This window comes from Gopherus flavomarginatus, chromosome 14, assembly GCF_025201925.1.
Source record: "Gopherus flavomarginatus isolate rGopFla2 chromosome 14, rGopFla2.mat.asm, whole genome shotgun sequence".
In the NCBI taxonomy this organism is placed as follows: Eukaryota; Metazoa; Chordata; order Testudines; family Testudinidae; genus Gopherus; species Gopherus flavomarginatus.
The window spans coordinates 18,245,956-18,273,154 of record NC_066630.1 but is presented as its reverse complement, the minus strand read 5'-3'; the positions used below and the strand labels follow the sequence as shown (position 1 = coordinate 18,273,154).

Genomic DNA, 27,199 nt, shown 5'->3' with positions numbered 1-27,199 from the left:
GAGGTTATCCTCATGGGTAACGTCCTGTATCAGGACCTGCTATGACTTGGCCCACGTCCCTACGGGCCGTGTGACTGCGCATTCTACCAGGGCGCAGGCGTCGTCGCTGGCTTTCCTCGCCCGTGTGCCCATCCAGGAAATCTGTCGGGCAGCGACCTGGTCATCGGTCCACACCTTTGCTTCCCACTACGCCCTGGTCCAGCAGTCAAGAGAGGACGCGGCCTTCGGATCTGCAGTGCTCCATGCCGTGACTTCTCACTCCGACCCCACCGCCTAGGTATGGCTTGGGATTCACCTAACTGGAATGGATGTGAGCAATCACTCGAAGAAGAAAAGACGGTTACTCACCTTTGTAACTGTTGTTCTTCGAGATGTGTTGCTCACATCCATTCCACACCCGCCCTCCTTCCCCACTGTCGGAGTAGCCGGCAAGAAGGAACTGAGGAGCGGGTGGGCCGGCAGGGGTATATATCGAGCGCCATGGCGGTGCCACTCCAGGGGGCGACCTGCCGGCCCACTGGAGTTTCTAGGGTAAAAAGTTTCCGACGAACGTGCACGCGCGGCGCGCACACCTAACTGGAATGGATGTGAGCAACACATCTCGAAGAACAACAGTTACAAAGGTGAGTAACCGTCTTTTTCACCGCTGAGGGCTGTTCACCTCCTCCCCATACTGTGCTGTCCAGTGCAGCAGTCTGGGATCTGACCTTGTCTGGGACCGATTCTACCGGCCACGGATAAAGACTGATGTGGAGCAGTATGTTAAGACCCGTGCCCGGTGTATACAACAGAAGACTCTACCCACGAGAACTCCTCCACTGTTTCATCTTCACAGTGAAGACCTCATGGATTTGGTCTGTATAGATTTTCTCACAATTGAAACTGATAGCAGAAATACTTTGTAATGTGCTAGTGGTAACTGATCATTTCACAAGGTATGCACAGGGCTTTCCCACTAAAGATCAAAAAGCTTCTACTGTTGCTAAAACTCTTTGGGAGAAGTACTTTGTGCATTATGGGTTGCCCAAGCAGATGCACTAAATCAAGGATGAGACTTTGAGAGTCAATTAATTCAGGAACTTCTGACTATGCTAGGTATAAAAAAATCTAGAACAAACCTTATCAACCACAGGGAGACCTACGGCCTGAACGATTTAATCGGACCCTGCTTAATATGTTGGGAACCTTGAATACCAAACAGAAATCTAGATGGAGCCAGCACGTTAGCCGTCTTGAGCATGCTTACAACTGTACTCAAAATGAGGCCACTGGGTATTCTCCGTATTTCCTAATGTTTGGACATGAAGCACGATTACCAATAGACCTCTGTTTTGGGGTCTCAGTGGATGGGGCTTCCCACCAGTCTTACCTCCAGTATGTGGCTAATTTTAAAAAAAGACTTGTGTGCTGCTTATCAGCTTGCTCAGGCAGCATCTGATAAGGTGAACTGGGGCAATAAAGACTGTTATGACCAGAAGGAGCAATACTGTGATCTGCAACCTGGTGATCATGTTCTGATAAAAAATCTTGGGCTCCCTGGAAAACATAAACTTGCAAACTGTTGGAATTAGCAGGCCTACGTTGTGGATAATCAGATGCTCAGGCTACCTATATATCACCTAAAGCATGAAAAGAATGGCAGCCCATTAAAGACTTTACATTGAAACCAACACGTCTGGGGTAACACGTCAGAATGGATGACCCATCAGATATTGAGCCTACCTCTCTACCCAGATCATCAAACCAAAGGACAGCTCTGGATGTTTGAAAGTTCCTCCCCCAACTCCATAGGTGGTACTAATCCTGTGCCCGGCCCTGCTACCATGATAGACATAATTGGTCCCCCATCAGAGACTGTTTCTAAAGAGGTTTACCCTGAATATATATCTAGGTATCATGAATCCTCAGATATATCTCCTGGGTCTGTTGTGCTGTCAACTTGAGCCAGATCAACCTGAAAGTGCAACTAGCACACCCCCTTTAAACCCTGAAGCTCTTCCATTCTTTCCTGTGGGAGAAATTCATAGGGAGGGTGTAGATATATGCAATAATCCCCCTGTGTCTTCAAGTGTAGGGAACCAGGTTGCCACAGATATTGCTCTTTCTACAATGGGTAATTCTGTGGTGGACGCCAAAACTGACGGAGCTTTATTAACACCTCCTGTAGGAGAGGAAGAAGAGATGGCACAGCCCTTAAGGAGGTCCCAGCGAGAAGACAGGCCCCCTCAGTGGTTAACATATGATGTGGTTGGAGACAGCAGTGAGATGTCCATCCCCACAGTACATGGGGTGGTTGTGCTGAAAGATTTTAAAACATCTGTGGAGTCCAAACCAGAATATGTATCCTCTAAGGACAAACTCAAGTGTTTTTTATGGTGGTGCTCACCTCAGGCTAGATGCCTAAATTGTGCCTATTCTAGTGGACCTACTTTACCCTCCATTGAATGTTACCCCAGCTAGCAGTAGGAATTAAAAATGTACGTATTAAATTGTAAATTAATCTGTTTTTCTTCTTTGTTCTGGTTCCTTAATGGGGACATTAAGGATTTTTCTGATTGGGGGAGAATGTAGCCACCCTTTACTAGAGGGGCCTCTGAACTTTATTGGAGTGTTCCAGTTGGGAAGATCCTGTGTGATGCAGTCTAGCCTTAGAGACTACAACTCCTGTGATGCTTGGGGGAAAGGGTGAGAGACTTGCTCTTGCAGGGAGAGCATGATGGTGGAGTCCATTTTGGGGAGAGGAGTGTGATTGCTGATGTGGAGCTCTGTTCATACCAGGAGCTGCTGTTAGGAAGACAGAAGCTGCTGCAGGGAGTCTGCAGGGCTTTGATTGAGCAGGGAGCCTCAGAGGCTGTTGGTGGCTTCACTGGAGCCAGAGACTGTTGCTGTGCCTAGAGCTGACTGAGGTGGGCCTGCAGTGAAGGACTGTGAGTAATCCCCACTCTGGTTTGGGAAAGTACTTGCAAGGGAAGGGGCACAGCGGAGAGATGGAGTCTGAAGAGAGACAGAGCGATCTTCCCACCGAACCAGGACCCAGAGCTGCTGACATTCGGTGGGACCAGCTCCAATTGTCAGAGGGGTTGTGCAGCTTGTTGCCTTGACTGGACTGAAACACAGAACCAACAGAGTACTGTCTCCAGCTGCAGACCTTCAAGCACATCCACACAAGTGTTTACGACTCTGAAATCCAGAGGAGTGTACGCTCCAGGGTGGGGTAAATGGTGGCAGTGCAAATGCTAGTTAAATAGATTTCATTTATTACTGAATATTATATTTCTTAATTGATTTTATTCAACTGCCCCCTGTGGATTTAAATTAGTAGTGACATTTAATCTTAGACTGTTATACTCTGATTTTTTAAAGTTGTTAAGTAAAGATGTGTTAACTCTAAGTATATTGGATGTATATTATTTATAATTGGTATTTCTGAGTTATGCCTATGCTATGGATTATATTATTTATTATTAGAATAGCTTCATTCCTGGAGGTTCCCAAGGCACACCATTGAGTGTGTACCAGGGCCAGCCAGGTGGAGGCACCGCCAATTTTAAATTCCTTTAGGAGTAAAGGGACTGCAGCAGAGAGGTGAATAGTGGATTCCTACCTATCCAATATCACCACTGGGATACTCAGAATCTTCTTTAATGTCAACAGAATCAGGCACACAGGTGAGTGTTGCCTGCTCCTGAGTAACCCAGGTAGGAAAGGGGCATTATATATGTAAGACACAGGACGTAATTGTCTCGCTCTACTTAGCATTGGTGAGGGCCCAGCTGGTGTATTTTGTCCAGTTCTGGGTGCCACACTTTAGGAAAGATGTGGAGAAATTGGAGAGAGTCCATAGCAGAGTAACAGAAAATGATAAAATGTTTAGAAAACCTGACCTAGGGGGAAAGGTTAAAAAAAATTGGCATGTTTAGCCTTGAGGAAAAGAAGACCAAGGGGGGGACCTGATGACAGTCTTCAGATTTGTTAAGAGTTGTTATGAAGAGGACTGTTATCAGTTGTTCTCTGTGTACACTGAAAATAGGAAAAAAAAGTAATGGGCTTAATCTCCTGCAAGGGAGATTTAGTTTATATATTAGGAGAAATTTTCTAACCTAAGGATAGTTAAGCACTGGAAATAGGTTCCAAGGGAGGTTGTGGAATCACTGGAGGTATTAAGAACAGGTTAGACAGACACATGTCAGGGATGGTTTAGCTATACTTGGTCCTGTCTCAGTGCATGGGGGCTGGACTAGATGATCCTCTCAAGGTCCCTGCAAGCCGTATATTTCTATTATTTTAAATGTTGTTATGAGATTTGGTTTTAACTTTATTAATATGTTTTTGATCTTTCCAGTGAACACTTGTTTAAACAGCCATCACTGACTGTTCAAAATCTGAAACAGGCACAAGTAACAGGTACAAATAACTGAAATATATTCTTTTTTTCCAGATAGTGTTGTATGTTATGGATTGTTATTGGAAATAAAATATGGTCCATATCGCTTACCTTTAAAAGTATATTTTATCATGCAGTGTGTATCATACTGTATGTGCACCTCCATTCCATTATGTACAGTGTTATAAAATTGTAAATATTTGCGTAGATTTGGAATTTTATATTAAATAACTATTAAAATGAGAATCTGTTTCTTTTGTTTAGATTTTATCTTCTAAAATGTTTTACTTTAGTATTTTTTTTGTACAGTAACTCCTCACTTAAAGTTGTCCCGGTTAACATTGTTTCATTGTTATGTTGCTGATCAATTAGGGAACATGCTCGTTTAAAGTTGTCCAATGCTCCCTTCTAACATCGTTTGGCGGCTGCCTGCTTTGTCCACTGCTTGCAGGAAGAGCAGACCGTTGCAGTTAGCTGGTGGGGGCTTGGACCCAGGGGTGGACCAGCAGCCCCCGCATTAGCTCCCCGCTCCCCTAAGTTCCCTGTGCTGCAGCCGCCCAGCAGGCTGTCAATTGCCGGACAGGTCAGCCATCCCTTCCCCCACTGCCATGTACTCCTTCTGCCCTCTGCCTTGGAGCTGCTCCCAGAGACTCCTGCTTGCTGTGCTGGGAGGGGCGGGGGGTCTAATGTCAGGGTGTCCCCCTCCCCCCTGCTCCTGCCCCCCGCTTACTCCTTCTCCATATAGAGCAGGGAGGGGACACAATTGGAGTGAGCCAGAGAGAGCCAGGGGCAGCAGCTGCAGTCTCAACTTCCTGATCCACTTAAAAAGACAATGCACTTAAGAGTGGGTTAGCTTACTTAAAGGGCAGTGTGCATCTCTCTCTCTCCCTCCCACATACAAGGTGTGTGTCTGTCTCTGTCTGCTATGCTGTCTCCCCTCCCTGGTGTTTGTGCTGCCTCCTGTGAGAGGCTATATTAACAACGTGTTAACCCTTGAGGGCTCAGCCCAGTGCTAGTTCATCATTTAGCAGCAAGGCATTCCCTGGGAAATATCCCACCCTCTTCTACCCTCTAACTTCACCACCTCAACCAAGCTTCACAATCATCATCGCTGTGTACAGTATTAAATTGTTTGTTTAAAATGTGTACTGTGTGTATATCTATATAATATATAGTTTTTTGTCTGGTGAAAAAAATTTCCCTGGAACCTAACCCCCCCATTTATATTAATTCTTATGGGTAAATTGGATTCACTTAACATGGTTTTGCTTAAAGTCGCATTTTTCAGGAACATAACTATAACATTAAGCGAGGAGTTACTGTAAAATAATTTCTAACATTACACAGGATAAGTGTGGATAAATGTTTTCTGCTATGTCTGAAAAAAATTTTGGATTGAGCAATGAAAGCCATCAATAGTACAAGAATTTGTTTTGACCTCTGCTCTAAACAGTGGACAGACAAAAGAAACAATCTTGTGAAACTGGCATTTAAGCATGTGTATTGTTCCATTTTGATTTCAGTGGGACTATTCATGCATTAAATTAAGCACGTGTAAATGTTTGTAGGATGGGGCGTAAGGGATTAGTTTTGATCTCTGCTTCATTATAGCCAGTGTATTTTTCATACTTCAGTTCTGATCCATCTAATCTTTATTCTTGAATAACCTATTGACAATCTAGAGGAGTAATAATTTCTCATCTGAATAAGTGTTTGCCTGATTGGTACCTTAGAAAGGGCCAAATTGTGCTCTGTTACATCACTGTAAATCATGAGTAAGGACTATTACATGTGTAAGGTTTTGCAGGATCAGACTCTAGATTTGAAATAAATACAATGAACCTGATGTCCAACTTCATCATATCTATTTGCATCAGGTAAAACCAGTATGATCAAATGAACAAATCAGGCCCATTGCATAAAATGAAGGCAATATAAGTACTGAATTCCCTGGAGTTAATCTGGATTTACACTAAAGTAACTGAAATTCCTGTTTTACCTATAGTATTTTTTTCTTTGCTGTTGTGTAAATTAAACATCTATATGTCTTCTAGAAATGTAAAATAAAATTGGACTTATGTATACTATGGAGAAGTTACCACCAGAAAGACAGTTTGCTTTTTCCATCCTAGTGAAATACACTTTTTTCAAATTTAGAAACAGTTACATTTTGTTCAGACTCAACAAACAAGGAAATAAGTATTCCAATTACTTCTGCATCTCCTAAAATGACAGATTTAAGGTGCTCAGGTAAATGATATTTATCTTAGACTTTTTATTATACCATAAAAATCTTTTTATGCCCCATCAGAAATACATTAAATTACTTGATATTACATCTGATTTGACGCATCTACAATACTAATAAATCTATTGCCTTTAGCCTATTTTTCTCCCCAGTAATAAAGTATAATTGTCCCCATCTGCCACTGGGCAGATTCACCAGCCACACGCTCAAGTTTAGGTCCAAATCCTTTTCCCAAACAGAAGATTTGGATATTTTCCTGCTTTATATAAGCAGAAAGGGGAGCGAATATATTCTTTCTCTGCTAAATAGGTCTCCTGACTCTCACTATTTAAAAAAAATTATGCTAATATCCAACCTGTTATCTAATCCTGTACGCACATTTGTGGCTAAATTGTAGCATTAAGTCACAGCCATTTAATGGGAACACTGAAAAACTGCAGTGCTCCAGAGGGTACAGTGGCTATGCCACTATTAAAGCAGTTGTAGTTTGCAGTGCCTTTCACTTTTCACACAGGTGTTAGAAGCATGCTGTCATCCCTCTCTGGCCACTATATACAGCTTGGTATTAACAGTGTCTCTGGCCCTGGGCACAAGGACTTGTACTTGGCCCCTGTGCCTGGGCAGTGCATAATGGAGGCTGGGAAACCTAAGCCTCCCCAAACCTCACACCACCGGGGGTTAGGGGGAGTGAAGGATTTGGGCCCCTGGAAAAATCTCATCCTCCCACAGCCCCAGTGGTGCAACCATGTAGGCAGACTAGGCGGTTGCTTAGGGCGCCAAGATTTGGGGGTGCCAAAAAGCGCCCCCAAATTTTTTTTAAGTGGTTGAGCGGCCGCTGCTGCTGGGATCGAGAGGGACTCGGAGCTGCTGGCAGCATCCGCAGCTGGCAGCCCAGGGTGTCCCCTGGGTCAGGGCGCCGCCGCGGGAGCCAGCAGCCCAGGGTTTATAGGGGGCAGGTTCTATATGTTTGCGGTGCTCGAGCACCAGCAATATTCAGGGCTGGGGGCCCTGCTCCAGCAATATTTGGAGCTGGGTCTCTCCCCTGGCCCTGCCTGGATTGGGCCCCGGACCCGACCCCCACGGGTCTCCTCCCCACGCGGCCCGCTGCGTCCGTGCCTCACAGAAAGCAGCGCAGCGTCTCTCCCCTGCCTGCTTCTGCTGCTGGAGTAGAGCGGCCCCCGGCAGAACTGCTGTCTGCTGTCCCAGGGTCCTAGTGCTCCCCATCTCTTACTGGCAGGGCAGGCTGCCCTTACCCTGTGCTTCTGCCCTCGCCCTGAGTCTCTCCAACACCCAAACCCCTCAGCCCTCCCACACCCTAATCCTCTGCCTCAGCCCTGAGCCCCCCCACATCATGAATCCCTCATCCTCAGCCCCAACCCTCATCCCCCTGCGCTCCCTCCTATCCCCAAACTCCCTCCCAGAGCATGCACTCCCTCCCAGAGCGTGCACCACCTCCCCTTTCCCACACACTCCTTCCCACCTCCAAACTCCCTCCCAGAGCCTGCACCCCTCACCCTTTCCTACACCCCCACCCCCAGCCTGCACCCAAACTCCATCCCAAAGCCTGCACCCCTCACCCCCTCCTGCACACCAACCTCCTGCCCCAGCCCGGAGCCTGCACCCAGCACCCAAACTCCATCCCAAAGCCTGCACCCCTCCTGCACCCTAATCCCCAGCTCAGGGCCTGTACCCCAGAGCTCTCCCCCCAAACCCCTCCCAGAGCCTTAGGCAAGTGGGGGCGGAGTTTGGGGGGCAGGTTCTGGGCACCACCAAAATTTCTACAAACTTGCCACCCATGCCTGGGTCAGTGTGCCACCGGCAGCCCAGAGGTTCCACTGCGCAGTTGCTACTTCACTTCTCCCGCCTCCCAGGCTTGCGGCGCCAATCAGCTGTTTGGCGCCGCAAGCCTGGGAGGAGAATTAGAGCAGGACAGCGTGCTCGGGGAGGACGCGGAGCAGAGGTGAGCTGGGGTGGGGAGGTACCGCCGGGCTCCTCGGGCTAGGGGGAGGGGAGCTGCCGCGGGGGTGGCGGGCACACTTCAGGGCGAGGAGCTGCTGCAGGGCTGGGGGGGCGCAAGATGGAAGTTTTGCCTAGGGCGCGAAACTTCCTTGCACCGGCCCTGGGTGCGGGCACAGCTTTTCTGGTCTTGGGGACACAGGAGGTGGAGGGAGAAGTGAGCAGGGGTGGAACATTGGGGGAAGAGGCAGAGTGGGGGCAGAACAGGGGCGTGGCCACAGGGGAAGGGGTGGAATGGGGGAGGGGCTCTGGGTTCAGAGCTCCAGCCAGGGCCAAGAGCTCTGCCATGGTCCCAGCTGAGGCTGAGAGCTCTCAGCTGAATCCCTTCGTGTCCCCAACTGAGCTGGCAGCCCCCCCTTCTCTGGCCAGAGCCATGGGGGGAAGGGCAGAGCTCTCAGTCCCCTAACTCCCCAGCCAGTACCACGGGGGACTGAGAGCAGTAAGCAGGGGCAGGGCCTTGGCTGGAAGGGGTGGGGCCTTGGCCAGAAGAGGAAAGCTTCACCCACCATCCATGCCCCAATGTGAGTGTGCAAAGGGAACAGAGGCTCCTTGTGTTCTGTCCTGTACCTTCCTTGCACTTCTACACAGGGTCTATAAATAATCTGGCCCTTTGTGGATATAATTTATTTTCCATGGACTTAATAAAAACAAGTGTATGTTTTTGGAGAGCTACTACAAATTGTTAAACAAGCATTTTCAAAAATATAAATTTTAGGGCCAGTATTCCTTGACCTGTACATGGAAATCTAAGAACAAATTGAACCCTTCTTGGGCAAAACAACAAATCTGCTGAGTTTAGTAGTGGCTCATAGAAATGTATGCTGTGGCTTCAGAACAAGGGTTTGCTGACTGCATCAAGGTTGAACTTTGCAGAACATAAAAGAAGGAAATTAAAATAAATGTCACTATTTGGAAAGACTGTGGCATAAGCTCTACAAACCACTTTGAAGACATTTTTAACAAATAGATTTCCTACATCTACATTTTATATATGCTATTTCTACAACATAGTTTTTTTTTTCCAGGATGTATAACAGTAGGACTGCCTTTCAATAGCAGAAATTTTAGCAAGATCTTGCATACTTGTCCACATCAGTGTGATCGTCACAAAGTCATTCTGGAAGCTGAAGAGAGATATAAAAGGGGACTAAGAAAATCGGTTATCTGTAATAACAGTAGTTCTGAGGCTTTTAAGAGTAATTATGAAGATTTTTTATAATAGATAAGGGTATAGTTTAAAAACTATTTGTAATTAGTAATATGTTTTGACTGATTCTAATCTAGTACTCTTACATTGGTGTAACTCCATTAACTTAATTGGAGTTAGTCATAATTTATACTGGTGTATACGTGAGATCATAATTAGACCCCGGTCCCTGGGAGTAGAAACTACAGTGTACATCTCTCTTATGTGTTCCTTGGTAATTGGCTGTATATCCTCATTATGAACTTGGATGAGGCTGTCTGTCCTCTTAGCCAGAATTAGTAAGTCCCTGCCTTCTACCATTAGGAAAGAGTGAATGAGTGCATGACAGCACAACAAGCCCTTTCTTATATCAGTATCACTTCCTCAAGGATGTGAGAGGCTTAGAACTCTTGATCTAGATGGTGGGTGAGGGAAATTGCATCCTCAAATACATGTAGCTTTCTACTGGAAAGAGAGACTGGATTTTTAGAATGAAAGATTTTAGCTGCTAGCATTTATGATGATGATAAAACGTTTGTCCTGTGCTTTCCAGAAATACTGTTGACCCCAGCTAAGAAAGGAAGACTGAATACAGAGTCATCAACCTTCAAGAGCAGAAAAAATCTTGAGGAAAACTTCCAAAGTAAGGGCCCAGTCCTGCAACTGAAGCTCATGCAAAAACTTCTTATTGTATGAGTAATTTTATTGCATGGGTACACAAGGGGCATTTCTACATAAGCCTCCCAGCCCAGATCCAGACTTGTTGTATCAGGGCTTGTGTTAATATGCTAAAAACCGCCACGTAAATGTTGTCGCTTTTATGTTCTGGCTCGGGCTGGAGCTCTGGTTCTGAAGCCCTCCCACCTTAAGAGCCTGAGCTCCAGCCTGAGCAACAATGTAAAAGCAATGTCTACCCAGTTATTTTTAGCATGTTAGTATGAGTGCCACTAACACAAGTCTGTGGATCCTGGCTTGGAAGCTTGTTTCCAGATGCTATGTAGACATACCCGTGCAAGATTTCATTGTAAGATCTTTTGTGTGGGGAATTATGTCCTCCTCTGGGTACTCTACAATATTAAGCATAACTATGTCACTCCAATAATAAATAATAAGATGGTATCTCATTTTGGTATAGCAGGAAATAGAGAAATAGGCATTTTTGCTTTTATTAGCAGGAGATAGTGGATGGATTTGCAGCAATGGGGTTCCCGAATTGTGGTGGAAGTAGAACAGTAGAGGGCATGCATCTCCCTATTTTGGCACTAGACCACTTTGCTACAGAGTACATAGACAGAAAGGGCTACTTTTCTATAGTTATGCAATTGTTAGCAGATCACCACGGATGCTTCACTGACATCTGTGTTGGCTGGTCAGGGAAGGTGCATGATGCATGGATTTTAAGAACACAGAAAATATGCTGCAGAGTGCCTAGTAGTTATGAAAGCACCCACTTGTTACTGTACAGTGTGACACAACTCATTGGATCAGTGATAGTAATAATCAGAAATGTACAGCAAACACCACAAAATCAGTAGGTGCATTGACTATTATATTCATAGATATACATCAAGCACCGCACAATTCCTAACAGGCCCCAAAACATCTGGGTCAGGTTGAGCACAGAAAGCTGCAAGCAAGGCCTTTCTTTCCTGACTGGGAGATTACTATTGGCAGTGTTGAAATGCCTGTAGTGATCCTGGGGGACCCAGCATACCCCTTGGTTCCTGACTCATGAAGCCGTACACCAGCCACCTTGACAGCACCAATGAAGGATTCATCTACCTGTAGGTGAAGCTAAATGTGCTTTAGTAGGTTGAAGGGACAGTGGCATTGTTTACTCACAAGATCGGATCTCAGTGAAAAAAACATCCCAATGGTTATACCTGACAGCTGTGTCCTGCATAATATCTGTGAAGCAAAGGGGGTGGATTCTTAGGGTCAACATAAATAAGTGTCTACACTCACACTGCATCAACGTCAGTACATTTGCCCAGGCTCAATGCCACTTAGGGAGGTAGTGTTACTGCATCACTGTTTCTGAGCACTTTCATTAGTGGGAGACAAATTTAAGTGCAGACACATGCACAACTATGTCAACATAAGGCAGTGTGAATCACCCTAAATGTAATGTAGACCAAGCTATTGACTTCAGTGGATTTGCCCCTGATTTCCACTGATGTGAGAGAAGAATCATGCTAGTTTTGTTGAAATGCACATTGACAGGTTACAACAAGATCAGAATATTCTTGCAGACTTCATCTATACATATTCACAATTGTGAATAAAGTAAGGAATTTACACTAGTAAGTACAAAGTCAGAATTTTTACAGTATTTTAAAGCACTTTCCCTGGAGCAAAAGCATTGTATCGTAAATATTAAATGCAAAAAAAGGGAATTTAGTGACCTCAAGAAATGAAAAGCTTGATAACCTAGGAGGCTGAAGTCTTCTACCCATTCACAGAACAGGTACAGTGCAGGACAGCAGCAGTTGCCCCTGAAACTGCCTCCCAATCATTTGCATAAACCTGACATGTACCAACAACTTTCAGAATGAGAAGGGAGTTAAATATTCATGGCTCATTCATTCTTTAGCCTCTTTCCCTTTATTGGTTACTGGTGCCATCTGTGATAAGAGCAATCTTGGTGTGATGTATACGCTAGGATTGTCAAGTGATTAAAAAAAGTAATCATGCAATTAATCGCACTGTTAATAATAGAATACCATTTATTTAAATTTTTTTGATGTTTTCTACTTTTCAAATTGATTTCAATTACAACACAGAATACAAAATGTACAGTGCTCACTTTATATTTATTTTTATTACAAATATTTGCACTGTAAAAAAACAAAAGAAATAGTATTTTTCACCTAATAAAGGTACAGTCGTGCAATCTCTTTATCATGAAAGTTGAACTTACAAATGTAGAATTATGTACAAAAAAACCCTGTGTTGAAAAATAAAACAATGTAAAATGTTAGCGTCTGCAAGTCTACTCCATCCTACTACTTGTTCACCCAATCCGTCAGACAAACAAGTTTGTTTACATTTGCAGGAGATAATGCTGCCCACTTCTTGTTTACAAGGTCACCTGAAAGTGAGAATACGCATTCTCATGGCACTATTGTAGTCGGCATAGCAAGATGTTTACGTGCCAGATGCGCTAAAGATTCATATGTCCCTTCATGCTTCAATCACCATTCCAGGGACATGTGTCCATGCTGATGACACATTCTGCTCAATAACAATCCAAAGCAGTGTGGACCGACACATGTTCATTTTCATTATCTGAGTCAGATGCCACCAGCAGAAGGTTGATTTTCTTTTTTGGTAGTTTGGGTTCTGTAGTTTTTGCATCAGAGTGTTGCTCTTCTAAAATTTCTGAAAGCATGCTCCACACCTCATCCCTCTCAGATTTTGGAAGGCACTTCAGATTCTTAAACCTTGGGTCAAGTGCTGTAGCTATCTTTAGAAATCTCACACTGGTACCTTCTTTGCGTTTTGTCAAATCTGCAGAGAAAGTGTTCTTAAAATGAGCAACATGTGCTGGGTCATAATCCGAGACTGCTATAACATGAAACATATGGCAGAATGCAGGTAAAACAGGGCAGGAGACATACAATTCTCCCTGAAGGAGTTCAGTCACAAATTTAATTAACACATTATTATTTTTAACGAGCATCATCAGCATGGAAGCAAGTCCTCTGAAAAGGTGGCTGAAGCACGAAGGAACATACTAATGTTTAGCATATCTGGCACATAAATACCTTGCAATGCCGGCTACAAAAATGCCATGCAAATGCCTCTTCTCACTTTCTGGTGACATTGTAAATAAGAAGAGTGCAGCATTATCTCCTGTAAATGTAAACAAACTTGTTTGTCTTCCTGATTGCCTAAACAAGAAGTAGGACTGAGTGGAGTTGTAGGCTCTGAAGTTTTACATTGTTTCGTTTTTGAGTGCAGTTATGTAACAAAAAACCCTAGATTTGTACGTTGCACTTTCATGCCAAAGACATTGCACTACAATACTTGTATGAGGCGAATTGAAAAATACTATTTCTTTTCTTTATCATTTTTATAATGCAAATATTTGTAATAAAAAATAATATACACTCTGTATTCTATGTTGTAATTGAAATCTATATATATGAAAATGTAGAAAAACATCCAAAATATTTGAAATTTATTAAAGGGTATTCTTATTGTTCAACAGTGTGATTAAAACTGTGATTAATCACAATTTTTTTTGTTGATCACATGAGTTAACTGCAATTAATCGACAGCCCTAATCTGCACTAAGAATTGGATTGAAACTCCCAGCCCATATCTCAGCCTCTACATTTAGTTCACAATCTCTCTGTAATACATTTCAGTCTAATGGGTGTGGATCAGTGTGTCAGTTTACCCCATAAAATATCAGAACTCTTATTTCTACTTTTAAGATAATTCATGAGGGATTCTCACTTAAAATGAAGTGATTGTGGTATCTTAGACACAGCACCAACCATATCCATACAGTGCTAGTGACTGACACTGTTTTGTATTATTAATGACCATAGTTTAAAAATAGCCCAAAGTTATGTTCCAAAATCCATATTTAGGCTCTTAAATAAGTGCCCTGATTTTCAAATTTACTGAGCATGCAGCAGTACCCACTGAAGTCAATTCATGCTCAATGCTTTTGAAAATCAGGCCACTTACTTAAGAACCTAACTTTAGGCTCTTACTTTTGAAAATCTTGGGTTTATATTAGTGTCCAAATTAACAAATTGCTGATACCAAGTTACTAGTTAATTGGTTCATTTATTCTCCAGACTCCAAAATTGGTTATCATTTTTTCCCAGAGGGACTGTGGGCCTGCCAGCATAACCTTTTCCAAATTACTGATTATTTTTAAGTCATCAAGCCCTTTAGATTGATATGACATGGCATCTGGAAGGCAAAGGTTTCCTGCCTAGCACATTCTTCTAGTCCAGCACAGCTAAATTAATAATAAAGGTGGGAAGAGGGTCTTCCCTTGAATTTTGGTTCCTAAATCATTACCTTGTTTGTTGTTTATTAAAAGGTATTCGTTTGACTCCTATGAAGAAAACCCAAAGTAGTATTTCAAATATAGATGACAACTTCAACAAAAATATTAATTTCCAAGAAAAATATAACTTAATACCTACATACACAAAAAGTGAGTATTACCATCAAATTAATCACAGAATTCTGGAAGTTGTAAAATCAATTTTATTCTGTGTCTGGTTGAGGGCATTGCAACTGGCTGTGCTTCACAGATCTATGCTTATCATTGGAGATCAAAGTATGAAAATTTAAAATGATATATACTATTATCTTTCAACTTTAATAAATACAGATGTGATTTGTGAGCATGATCTTCTGTCATCTGTTGGTTAGTTAATTCTGCTGCACCTAAGATATAACTCCTTGCATATTTAATGCATCAGTGACATTGATGTAACCTTAATGCTAGAGAAAAGATACTTTTATATTATTTGAGTATTAGAATTTATAAAATAAGTAACATTCACACTTCAACTTTTGTTAGAAGAACTGCTGCTTCAGATTACCCCATTCAGTTCTATCTTAGATTTCAGTTAGTTTAAATTAACAAACAGATGGCCTTGTTCATAACTCCACAGCTCTCCAAACAAACCAAGACACACACTTGAGGAAACAAACAGTCAAAGAGAGACACTACACAGAATATCAAGGCTTGAATGAGAAAAATAAATATTCATTTGATGAAGATGAGGTAAGTTGTGAGGCCAGATAATACCATTACATATTTGCATAAAAATCCAAATAAAGTCAATACCTGTGTGGTTTTTTAAAATATCTTTATTGTTATTAGTGTAGTCACTTGTAACAGGAACCCAGCACCAGGATGAATGACCAAGTTGAACCCTAGTGTAAACAGGTACATCTCCGTTGATTGTCAGTGCAGTTACACCCACTTATACTAGGGATGTATTTAGTACTACTTTTTTTTCAGCCCTTCACTCTCCTTTAACCACCCCTGGGTCTCCCCTTCTGCCCAATACCTTGTCCCTGTGGCCACAGAGTGGAGGGCTGGGGCTGACAGGTGGTTGAGTCAGGATGGGACAACTGGGGCTTGGGTGCTCCCCTGGTGAGGGGGCACGCTAGGCAGGTCAATGTGGTCAGAGCAGGGAGGATGGGACAGGGCTCTTCAGAAATCGTCTCCCTGCCATAGTTTCCGTCACTGCCTCTAGTTTCATTAATAGGCAGTAAATCACAGAGCTTAAGGAGGTAAGTCTCTGAGAGACACTGCACATGCATTGGCTATTCTGCTGTCAAGGCAGCAGTTCAGGAGGACTATGAGCCTCACCAAACATGAGACCAGGTTCAGATTCTCACCTCCATCTCCCCTTTATTGGAAAAATCATAATATTGGGCTAATTTAGCAATTTCTGTACAATCTGTGAAGGAAGCTGCTCTCCACACCTTAGCCATTAGGGGTGTGTTGGCCTTTTATCTGGACAGGACCAAACCCTAAGGACCACACCCAGAATTTTGGCTCTTTTGCTGCCAGAGTTAAAGGGATATCTGTTTCCACCCAAAGTTGTATCCTCTCTTGTTATGAGGCTGCTAATCACCCTGTTCCTAGGGTTATAGCCCATACCACTAGATCTCAATCTACTTCCATTTCCATGTTGAAGAATGTGCCCATTACAGAAATATGCAAAGCTGCCACTGAGCCTTTGATTTACACCTTCTCAAAACACTATGCCTTATTGCATGCCTCCAGGACAGATGCTATCTTTGTACTGCAGTTCTACAGACAATCTCAGAGCAGGTTCTGAAGCTTCCACCTTCTTCAGGGAGTACTGCTTAGGAATCAGCTGAAGTGGAGCACCCATAGGGACATAACTTGAAGGAGAGATTGCTCACCCTATACAGTAACTGGAATTCTTTGAGTAATGTCCCTGTGGATGTTCCACTATCCGTCCTCTTTTTCCTTTGCATCAGAGTCTTGTCTTGAAGGGACTTTGTGGTAGAGAAGGAACTGAGGATGGTTCACCCAACACTGCCCTATATATCCTTGGTAGGGGGCCCAAGAATAGTTAGGGTGTATGTGCAGACCAGATACAGCTACCAAATCTCTGCTCAAAAGTGCATGGAGCACAGTTATTGTACAGGATAAGTAACCTCTCCTTCAGTTATTCTGTAGGCCTCTATAATATAAGAACTAACATTTAATAATTATGTTAAATGGTATTTCACTTCAATGCTATATACTTTTACATAATTTTTAAATAAGTCAAAATAAATACTTACAGAGCACTGAAAGTCTTTCATTGGACACACATGCAAGAGCTTTAAAAAAGAGTAAACGAAGAACCCGGACAGATTTTACAACAGAAGAAGTAAACTATCTTTTGAGTGGTGTAAGGAAAATGGGCTATCACTGGAATTCAATTTTGTGGTCCTACCCATTTCAGAAAGGACGGACAAACATTGATCTTGCTAAAAAATACCACAAGTTACAGACACATGTAAGGGAAACTTAATTTTCTAATAGTCTCTTTATGCTAAAGTTAAAAACTGATTTGAATTGTAACCTCTAATTGCATTTTCAGTTTTGATGTGAAATGACAAAAGTGTGAGATTTTGTGCTGTGTCTTTGAGACACGTCACAGAAGTTGCAGCCCAGGGAGCAAAAGGGCTAAAGTGACTGTAAGGCACCTTTTGTGCCCTCCCAGTTCAGACTGCTCCCTCTTGTAACTGAGGGCTTGGCTACACTTGCGAGTTAGAGATCATCCCCCAGGCACCCCAGCTCACTACCCGTCCACGCTGACAAGGCACGTAGAACACTCTGACTCCAGGCCTAGAGTTCTTCTGCTACTCCACCTTGGTGAGAAGATTAACACTTGGTGTGCATTGGGTGAAATGCCCAGGCATCAGTGTGAACGAGGTGTTGCATTACTGCGCTCTGATCAGCCTCTGGAAATGTTCCATAATCCCAAGTCAAGTGGCCACTCTTGTCATTGTTTTGGAATCACGGCAGGCATGCCCATATGTCCTTTGAAAGCTCCATTTTTGACAGCTGGCATGCTTATCTGCTCCAAAACAAAGCAACCATTACTGTGGAATGCTGTATGTGATAGAGACAGGTGGAGAGGAGAGGGGGGTCTGCTGCTGCCTGAACTTACAAGACATCATGCTGACATGCTCTCAGCCCCACCAAAACCCACTCTCTCTCTCCCCCCATACACACAACACATTCCCTATCACACTCCACCCCACTCCCCTAATTTGAAAAGCACGTTGCAGCCACTTGCATGCTGGGATAGCTACCACAATGCACTGCTCTGTGTCCGTTGCAAGAGCTGCTAATGTGGCCATGCCAGTGTGCTTGCAGCTGTCAGTGTGGACAGATTGCAGCGCTTTCCCTACTGTGCTCTATGAAGGCTGGTTTAATTCAAAGCGCTCTACATCTGCAAGTGTAGCCATGCTGTAAGACAACCATAGTAGGCTGCCTTAGCTGGAGGAGCCTGTTGCTCACTGTGACTGTCTTCTTCAAGCCCTGTGCTGGGAGAGAACTACATCTAGGATTTTTAGAACTCTTTAGTGTCATTCCAGCCCCACTACTCAGAATACAAGGGCCAGGATGAGTGATAATCTCACCCAAAATCCCTGGGATAGTCCAACATATTGACTAGGGACTGGAAGCCAGGAATTCTTGAGTTCTAATTTCTCTCTGACAGTGACTTGTTTGGCCTGAGGCAAGTTTCTCTATGTGTATATCAGTTTTCTCTGTCTGTAAAATGAAGATGATTTTTATTTACCCCTTACGCAAGCGTATGAAGGATCATAATTTGATTAGCTAATACACCTCTACCCCAATATAACATGACCTGATATAACACGAATTCGGATATAACGTGGTAAAGCAGTGCTCCAGGGTGGCAGGGCTGCGTGCTCCGGCGGATCAAAGGAAGTTTGATATAATGCGGTTTCACCTATAATGCGGTAAGATTTTTTGGCTCCCAAGGACAGCATTATATCAGGGTAGAGGTGTATTTGAAGCATGTTTTGAACAACTATCAGGTATTCTTCCTCTTAACCCTGTTATATAATGTGTACTAGATCTTGTATCACAATTTAGTGTTTGAAAATACCAGTTTGTCTAGACATTTACTTTTTTTTTTTTAATTTTACAGAGGAATGAAAATAAGGAAGATCTGTAACATCTTTCTAAAGTATTTTATATTCTGCTAAAGAATTTGGAAGTTTAAAGGACAGAATTATAGTGTAAATGAGTTAGGTATTTGTTAATATGCACTCTACATATTTCACTTCAGAAATTTTATTGTAATTTGTATAGGGCTAGGCTCTGATGTAGACTTAAATGAAACATATTTTGATAGGTATTTTCAGAATGCTAATGTACATTCATTAAATAAAATGTATACCAGGAAAATTAAAATGCTTTAACTGTACTACAGAGGCACACCCAAAAAAAACCCAAGGAAAGTTGGCATCTGTGTCACAAACTAACCTTGCTGTGAGTGTATATAGAACTAATATTGAAAGCTACTAAAGCTGAAGGAGCCCAATTATAATGTACATCTATACCAGAATGAATAGGAAAGCAGGATGTAGCCATTTTTATTTTTAGAACATTACTTATATGCAATCCCTTATAAATCTCAGTTATGGACCCTGTCTTTACGAGCTTACTATCAAACTAATTCTGTTTTGGATGTTCATTTAATTTCCATTTTTTTGTGTTAGTAGCCATTCTTCCTTTTCTTTGAAGAGCAGTGGGTACTTTAAGCTAGTGTTCTTGTATTCCCTTTAGACATGGTAGTAATAGTGTTGGGAATGCCAGGAGAAGCCCTGATCAGAAGGCCCCCGCCCTGGGAGGTTGGACTGATGTCTCACTCTCAACTCCCAGAAATAAGCAAACCAGAGAGCCAAGCTCTTTTAGATTTCCTGCAAATGTGGAGCATAATACAGTGGTTGAAAGACCCTTGCAGGATAGAAGGGCTGGGGCTAGTTTTTATTTCTGTTAATTTAGTTTTTGTTCCTTTGTCACCTTGGAAATTGGGACTAGAGGCCTAACCCTAGAGCAGATCCCAGACAACAATGCAACCCTCCTGAGAAGGTGGGCTGATATAGGAAGCAGTCCACAGAACCAGCAAGAGATCTGATGAGACGAACAACCCCTTGTTACAGGCTCCCTGAGTTTGGAATCCAGGGTGGAGGGAGGGACGGGGTTCTGGTACAGCCTCACCAATGGAGGCTAGCATGAAGACCCTGATAAAAGGATCTGAGCTGATGACCTGATGTACAGTCATGGCAGTACTGTTGAGTTGAACTCTGGTTTTCCCTGAAAGGGGTGAGACTAAATACGACCTGGCTGGAGTGCTGAGTCACAAAACCAGGTGGGCTAGAAGCAGACCTGAATGGCCAGCCAGTGGGGCTACATAAAGAGAAAGCCCTATAACACGGCACCAAGCCACGAGGTGGTGCATCAGCTGGTGAGTCAGTTTGGGTATACCTGCACTGCAATTAGACACCTGCAGCTGACTTGGGCTAAGAGATTGTTTAATTACAATGTAGATGTTCAGGCTTAGGCTGCAGCCTGAGCTCAGACCCTATCACCCCACAGAGACTTGAACCCAGGCACAAGCCTGAATGTCTAAACCTCCATTAAAAAGCCTTTTAGCATAAGACCTAGTCAACTGGTATAGGCCAGTTTTGGGTGTCTAATTCAGTGTAAACATACCCTCAGTAACTAATACTAATTATCTGATCATCTGAACAAGAAAGAAGAATGAATAGGATCCACATTTATCTAGCTGTCTAAAAAAGGATGAGGTTTTTAATACCAAGATGAGACATGTGGGTTGAAGTGTATCTTGTATTTCATTCACTCTGTCATAAAATCTGATGATAGAGCTAGAACTGCACATGAATAAAGCCATTGTATACCACAGCTGAACAGCAGATAATACATCTAACAATAAATTGTGTTTCCATAGAAAAATAAATTTACCTTCTTGTAGTAGTATTTTGATAGAACTTGTCATAACATACATAAAATCAAGTAGTTAGATATAAAACAGTACCTACAATTTATGACAGCTTATTTTCAAATTCCATCCTCACTGTTGAGAACCCCAAAGAGAGTGTGACAATTACGTAATGTCCCATTTAGCAGCTTCAATTTCTGCCCACAATCCTGCAAAGAATTACATTCACTTAGTGCACCGTGAGTAGTCCTCTTCCCTGGGGGACTTTTAGGCCAATATTTTCAAGTGACTCTAAAGAAACTCTTGCTATATGTATGCCTGTCCCAGTTTAATCTACTTTCTATATGCCCACTAACATGACTGTTATCACTAACTTAATTGTGTGTGTTGAGTCTAAATTCTTTAACTTTGTAAATACAATGATCCATTATGCTACACTCATTTACACCAGCAAAGGTTCTGGAACAGTAACTCCACTGATGTCAATCAGGTTACTCATGTAACAACAGGAGAATCTGTCCTTTTCTGTAATATTGTACTGAGTCACATGTGAGGTGTCACAAATCAATAAGAGTAAATAATTTAGTGTTAGACTTAAGCAGCCATGCTTGTTGTGATCTTATATAATGCACTACAAGACTTCAGGCGGGCCAAGAACAGCAGGCTATTGTGATGGGTTATACAAACCCCACTCTGGACAACAAGAGACTAAAGAGCTGCTCTGGGCTCAGGCAGCTTCATACCACACCTGCAATACATGCACATGCATAGAGGAGGAGCTTAAAAGAGAAGCAAAGAAGCATACCTGTTGCCACAACCAGTAAGGGAACAGACCCTCAACTCCTGAGGAAAGGGCTGACTGAAGGTAGGAGCTCCTCAGATGAGTGCTCCCCAATGGCCCTTTCCTGAGAGCCAAATTCTGATGTACCCTGAGAGGGAATAATTACCCTCCATTTCCTATTTGTGTTAATTCCCCCTTCTTTTTGTTCATGGATTACCCTGGAAAGGAAGAGACTTTAAAGTGACCTGGATGGAGGGCCGAGTCACAGGAAGATGCAGACCACCACAGAGGTGGGGCAATCATCAGCAGGAAGTCCCCAGTGGGAAGAGAGCTGCTATGCCATGCCTGGCCACAAGGAGGTGCTAACAGGGAAGTCAACTCCTTCACAGCTATAAAATGGTGTATTCCTTAACAATGACAAATTTGTTAATACAGTAGAACGCATGGCCCCAACTTTCGGGTGGGCAGCCAATGACAGACTGTGCTAGCTCAGCTTCTCCTCCAGCACGAGGCCCTCTTCCTGGCCCTGGTGCCCCCAGACACAGAGCTTCACCTGCTGAGTTGGGCACACATATGGGGCGGCTCAGGAAATGGCAAGGCAGAGCTGCTAGAGCATAGCTTTCGGAAGGGCGTGCACATAGCTCAGTCCTGGATTTCACATGCCCAAGTGACGCTCTGGGCCACTGTAGCAACACTGCACCCTGCTCAGATTTGGGTGGGCCTGGATGCTAAGTGGATGGGCCACAGCACATCCGTGGCTATGCCCCTGGCAGAATCTCAAAGATATGAACACTAGAGTTATGGACTTACCAGTCAATTGGACACCATGTGAAATCAGAAATCCTCAATCAGGCAGCAGTGCAGACCAAAAATAAATAACTAAATAAAAGCAAATACTGTACTGCCTTGGGACTTTAGCCCCAAAGCCCGGGGCTTCAGCCACAGGGGTTTGGGAGCTGCAGCCGCAGGGTGGGGGGATCAGGACTCTGGGCGGGGGGAAGGCCCTCAGAGCTTCTGTCCCTCAGGAGCACCAGGGCTCAGGGCTTTAGACTGCGGGAGGGAGGGTGTTTGGGGCTCTGGGCTTCAGCCATGTGGCTCTGTTCCTGGCTTCAGCCCTGTGGGGGGCGCCAGGGCTCGGAGTTTTAGCTGCGAAGGGAGCACCAGTTTCAGCCCCAGCACTTCCCACGTAGCTAAAACCCCAAGCCCTGGCATGCCGATGCCCTCCCCTCTGAAGCCAGGCGTGGAGCCCTGAGCTCCGGCACCCCCTGCGGCACTGAAAATGGGAGCAGATCTGTGGGGCTGAAACCCCGAGCCTCAGCATTTCCCCCAGGTCTAAAGCACTGAGCTCATGCTCCTTGCCCGCTGCCCTGAAGCTCCTGAGCCCCCTGCCTGGAGTCCTGGTGCCCCAATGGTTAGAAGCTCCAACTCCACCATGCCCCCCATCCAGGGCCCCAACCCCCCACCTGCTCTGCGACTTCAGCCCCAAGCCCCCATGTGCCTGAAGTCCGTAACCTCTTCTCCAGAGTTACAGATCATTTCAGAGTTACAGACAACGTCCATTCCCAACGTCTCCATAACTCTGTAGATGCATTTTTGCTGCAAAATTATGAATAGTGACACCAGGTCCCCAACTAATTTATGCTTTGAAAAACTAGTGTAAATACTCAAGGAAAAACTTTTTTGAAAATTACAGAAGCTAATAAAACCATTACATGTAAAAAAAAAAAAGCTGCCAGGATGTCAGAGCAACAAATGTAGCAGAGTTCCACACCTTACAGAGTCTAGAAACAACATATGGGAGGTTTAGAGAAAGAAATAGGGTTGTAGGTTAGACAAGCTTTCTAACGTATCTTTTGTTACATACAAGAGTCCCATTTCAGAGCTGTTTAAATTTATGCTACAAAAGACTAACTATATACTGTAAATGGGCACTACTAAGTGTATAAGCGTTTAGAGTGACTGCTCAGAAAGTCTTATACTGATAATTAGCAAAATTGAAGTAAATTAGTAAAATTAATATATTATTTAGAGTGTTCTACATAGAGAGCCTAAGAGAAGGTCAGAACTTTTTGTACAGAAGATTAGGTGTGTCCCTGGTGAGTTCAGCTATAATAGTCCTTGTCTGTTAGCCTTGGCTGGGGAGCTGTCCAGAGTACCATGTAAAATTAGTTAAATGTTACACTAAATTATTAGAATGCAACTACAATCAAATTTGACTTCTGCTTACAATTGAACAGATTACCATATGACATTCAGAAATCTGGGTAAAGCCACTATTTGCTCTGATTATGTCATATTTATAGAATGCTTTGAAAGTATTAGTAACCTCATTTTTCATTGATAAGTTTAATATTTCATTTTTATTTTCTAGTTCAAATTATATAGAGGCTCTGATACCATTAATTTTAACATGCAAATAATGTTAATATTCTGTAGTTAGTTAACACGAGTTTCTCCTTATTCGGTGTGCAGTTTTCTTAATACTGCACTAACACATCATTACATGGGGGAAAACGTAATTCTGTAACTGAAAATTACATTTAGTTTTCTGCTGCAAAAAGTCTTTCAAAAATCCTCAATAGGTATTTTAACATTTGTAGCTGTTGTGTTTTTAGCTCTGTATAATATACAGTAACTGCTTTGTATCGGCTGAATCAATGCATCATAAGCATCTTTCTTCAAAAAGTTACAAAAGATGTTCTTTGAGAGACATACCCTCAAAGACCCAGGTCTTTCATACGCTTATAAAGATGCTTAACTTTACTACTATTAATACTCCGCTCAGTGATGCTACTCATGCTCAGAGGTGCTGGAGTACTGCTGCACCCCCTGGCTTGAAGTGGTTACCATCATACACAGGGTTCACAGTTTAGTTCAATGGCTCTCAATATCCCCACTACACAAATTGTTCCAGCATCCTTGCTCACGCTAGCAAGGTTAAGAACTTAGATCAGGGCCAATCAGAGACAAAGTTAGTCACTGGGAGTGGCATACACATGAGGACAGAATTTGGCCCTTTTTAAGGAAACTCTTGTCAGGCTTCTTTCTATTAAAGATTGAGTCCAACCCAAATAAACTGCTAGTGGAGAAACCTAATCTGTTATATGAGAATTGATTAGGCTACAATTAGTATATATGAAGAAGGGAAAGAATTACATTGTCAGGGGATCATAATAACAACACGCTTCTAATGCGGACTAATGGCTGAAGAAGACAAATATTTAAACATCATTCTCTTCTTCTCACACATAGAAATGGGAATTACATTAGTGAGATTTAGAGGCTTGAAGTGACTAGAAACTAACATTACTTCACCAAAATAATATTAAATTATAAACTTTGCCACTAATTTGATCCAAGGACAATGGTGTCCTCTTCAGTGGGGCTATTTGGGAAGATAAGTAAATGTGTTGTACATCTAGTTTAAATCAAGTAAATTGTTTTTAATTTTTTCATTTAAGCACCAAGACAATAGTTCCTCTTCTCCCTACCCCAGTGTTTCAAAACATCATGTACATTTTATAGGTTTAAAATTACAGTATGAAATAATTTATAACCATGGTCACACAACTTGTACCCAACATGCAAATAAACTGAAAGTGTTTTCCTGTAATAGAAAGGAAACCTCATTCTTCCACTTGTTATAATGATATGCTTGGCATCCAGAACTGGACACAGTATGCCAGCTGAGGCCTCACCAGTGCCGAATAGACCAGGACAATTACCTCCTGTGTCTTACGTACAACACTTCTGTTCATATACACCAGAATATTATCATTTTTGCAATTGCATTACATTGATAACTCATTCAATTTGTGATCCACTATAACCTCCAGATTCTTTTCAGCAAGTGCTACTGTCTAGCCAATTATTGCCCATTTACAATTGTGCATTTTGATTTTTCCTTCCTAAGTGGAGTACTTTGCATTTGTCTTTATTGAATGTCATCTTGTTGAACTCAGACCAATTCTCCAATTTGTCAAGGCCATTTTGAATTCTACTCCTGTTTTCCAAAGTGCATACAATCTCTCTCATCTGTAAATTTTATAATCATACTCTCCACTCTATTATCCAAGCCATTAATGAAAATATTGAATAGTACGGGATGCAGGACTCACCCCTGTGGGACTCCAGTTTCATATTGAACCATTGATAATTGTTTTTATTGTCATTCAACAGATTGTGCATCCATCTTATAGAAATTAATCTAGACGACATTTATCTTGTTTGCTTATGAGAATGTCATGTAGGTTTTTGTCAAAAGCCTTACTAAAATCAAGATATATCATGTCTACTCCCCTCCCCCCTCATCTACTAGGCCCATCAAAGAAGGAAATTTGATTGGCTTACCATGATTTAGTTTCCTTGTTTACTTTTTAAAATTTCTATGAGAACGTTATTCTATTTTCTTGTCTCTATTAAGTCAAACTGCTTAATCTCTCAGAGAGGAGAAAGGATACATTTATATAGTACTGCAGTGAGGATGCTATCATCAGGACTTCAAGTGACTGGATTGAAAAAGGTTCTTAGACATTTCTCACAAAACTCCTGCAGTGTATGGGATATCACACACTATGGCCTCCTTCTAGCCTCTATCCCACCCTGAAATCAATGTCTCACCAACTGCCAATAGGATAACACAGAAACTGTTACCATCAAGTGCCTTTAGCTGTTTTGTACGCTTCCTCCAGGATACCGTTGAAGCCTCATATACTTACATATTGGTCTTTTAGTTCCTGGCACCCCACCCTTACCCCTCTAGAAGAAGAACTATGGCTGTGGCCGTGACCAGTAAGCAAAGGTGTGGACAATATTCCTGCTCGCACCTCTCTTTTGGTAACTATGGCCCAGGAATTTATATATAAACCTCCTTGTCCTCCCACATTCACAGTAATAGTATTACTGTTGGCCACACCAATGTTCTTCAAGGAGTGTCCCTATGGGTGCTCCACTGTAGAAGTGCCTGAGTCCCTACGCTGCTGATCGGAGAACTTCAGTAGCAGTGTCCATTGGGCCCGCACATGCGCAGTCTCTCCTTCTGCTATACCAAGAGGCTAGCCAGTGTGTGCAGGCTAACAGACCTCAGTTCTTTCTTACCACCCTTGGCTAGAGACAGAAATTTAGCTGTCCATTTGCAGATTGTTAACTCTTTTACAATTGCTACTTTTTAGTTTCCTTTGAAGCCTCTTTTGTTTCTTTCCCCTATTTTACTGTTTATTTGGCCATTGCCAGAAAAAAAGAAGAAGATGAAGAAAAGACTTTTGTCAACTTACAGTGGTAGGGGAACCCCCAGACAAGAGTATGCTCAGGTCTTCGGGCTTCAGGAAGTGTTGCACTTGTAATGAGGAGATCCTGGTCATGGACAAGCACTACCACTGCATCTGCTGCCTTGGTGAGGGCCACATCGAGCAGAAGTGCTCCCTTTGCTAGCATCTCCGCCAAAGACCCTGCAAGGACAGAGAGCTTCGACAAAAAAATTATCATTATGGAGGTGGCTCTCCTACCCCAGTCCTCTGGCAGGTGAGTCTCCCCCACCTCAACCTTCAACTTTGTAGGACAGTGGGTCAAATAAATG

At 42.9% G+C, this 27,199-nt stretch overlaps 1 protein-coding gene across 1 annotated transcript in view; it reads left to right on the top strand.

The window, feature by feature from the left end:
• The window catches only part of TERB1 (telomere repeat binding bouquet formation protein 1), a 61,225-nt gene extending 41,975 nt beyond the window's left edge, over positions 1 to 19,250 (top strand). The window contains exons 14-21 of the mRNA XM_050922209.1: positions 4,343 to 4,404; positions 6,542 to 6,634; positions 9,674 to 9,844; positions 10,388 to 10,477; positions 14,900 to 15,016; positions 15,483 to 15,595; positions 17,142 to 17,357; positions 19,026 to 19,250. Coding sequence (XP_050778166.1) covers positions 4,343 to 4,404; positions 6,542 to 6,634; positions 9,674 to 9,844; positions 10,388 to 10,477; positions 14,900 to 15,016; positions 15,483 to 15,595; positions 17,142 to 17,357; positions 19,026 to 19,052 — 889 coding nt within the window. The 3' untranslated portion in view covers positions 19,053 to 19,250. The remainder of the gene's footprint in view (positions 1 to 4,342; positions 4,405 to 6,541; positions 6,635 to 9,673; positions 9,845 to 10,387; positions 10,478 to 14,899; positions 15,017 to 15,482; positions 15,596 to 17,141; positions 17,358 to 19,025) is intronic.
• Positions 19,251 to 27,199: the final 7,949 nt, after the last annotated feature.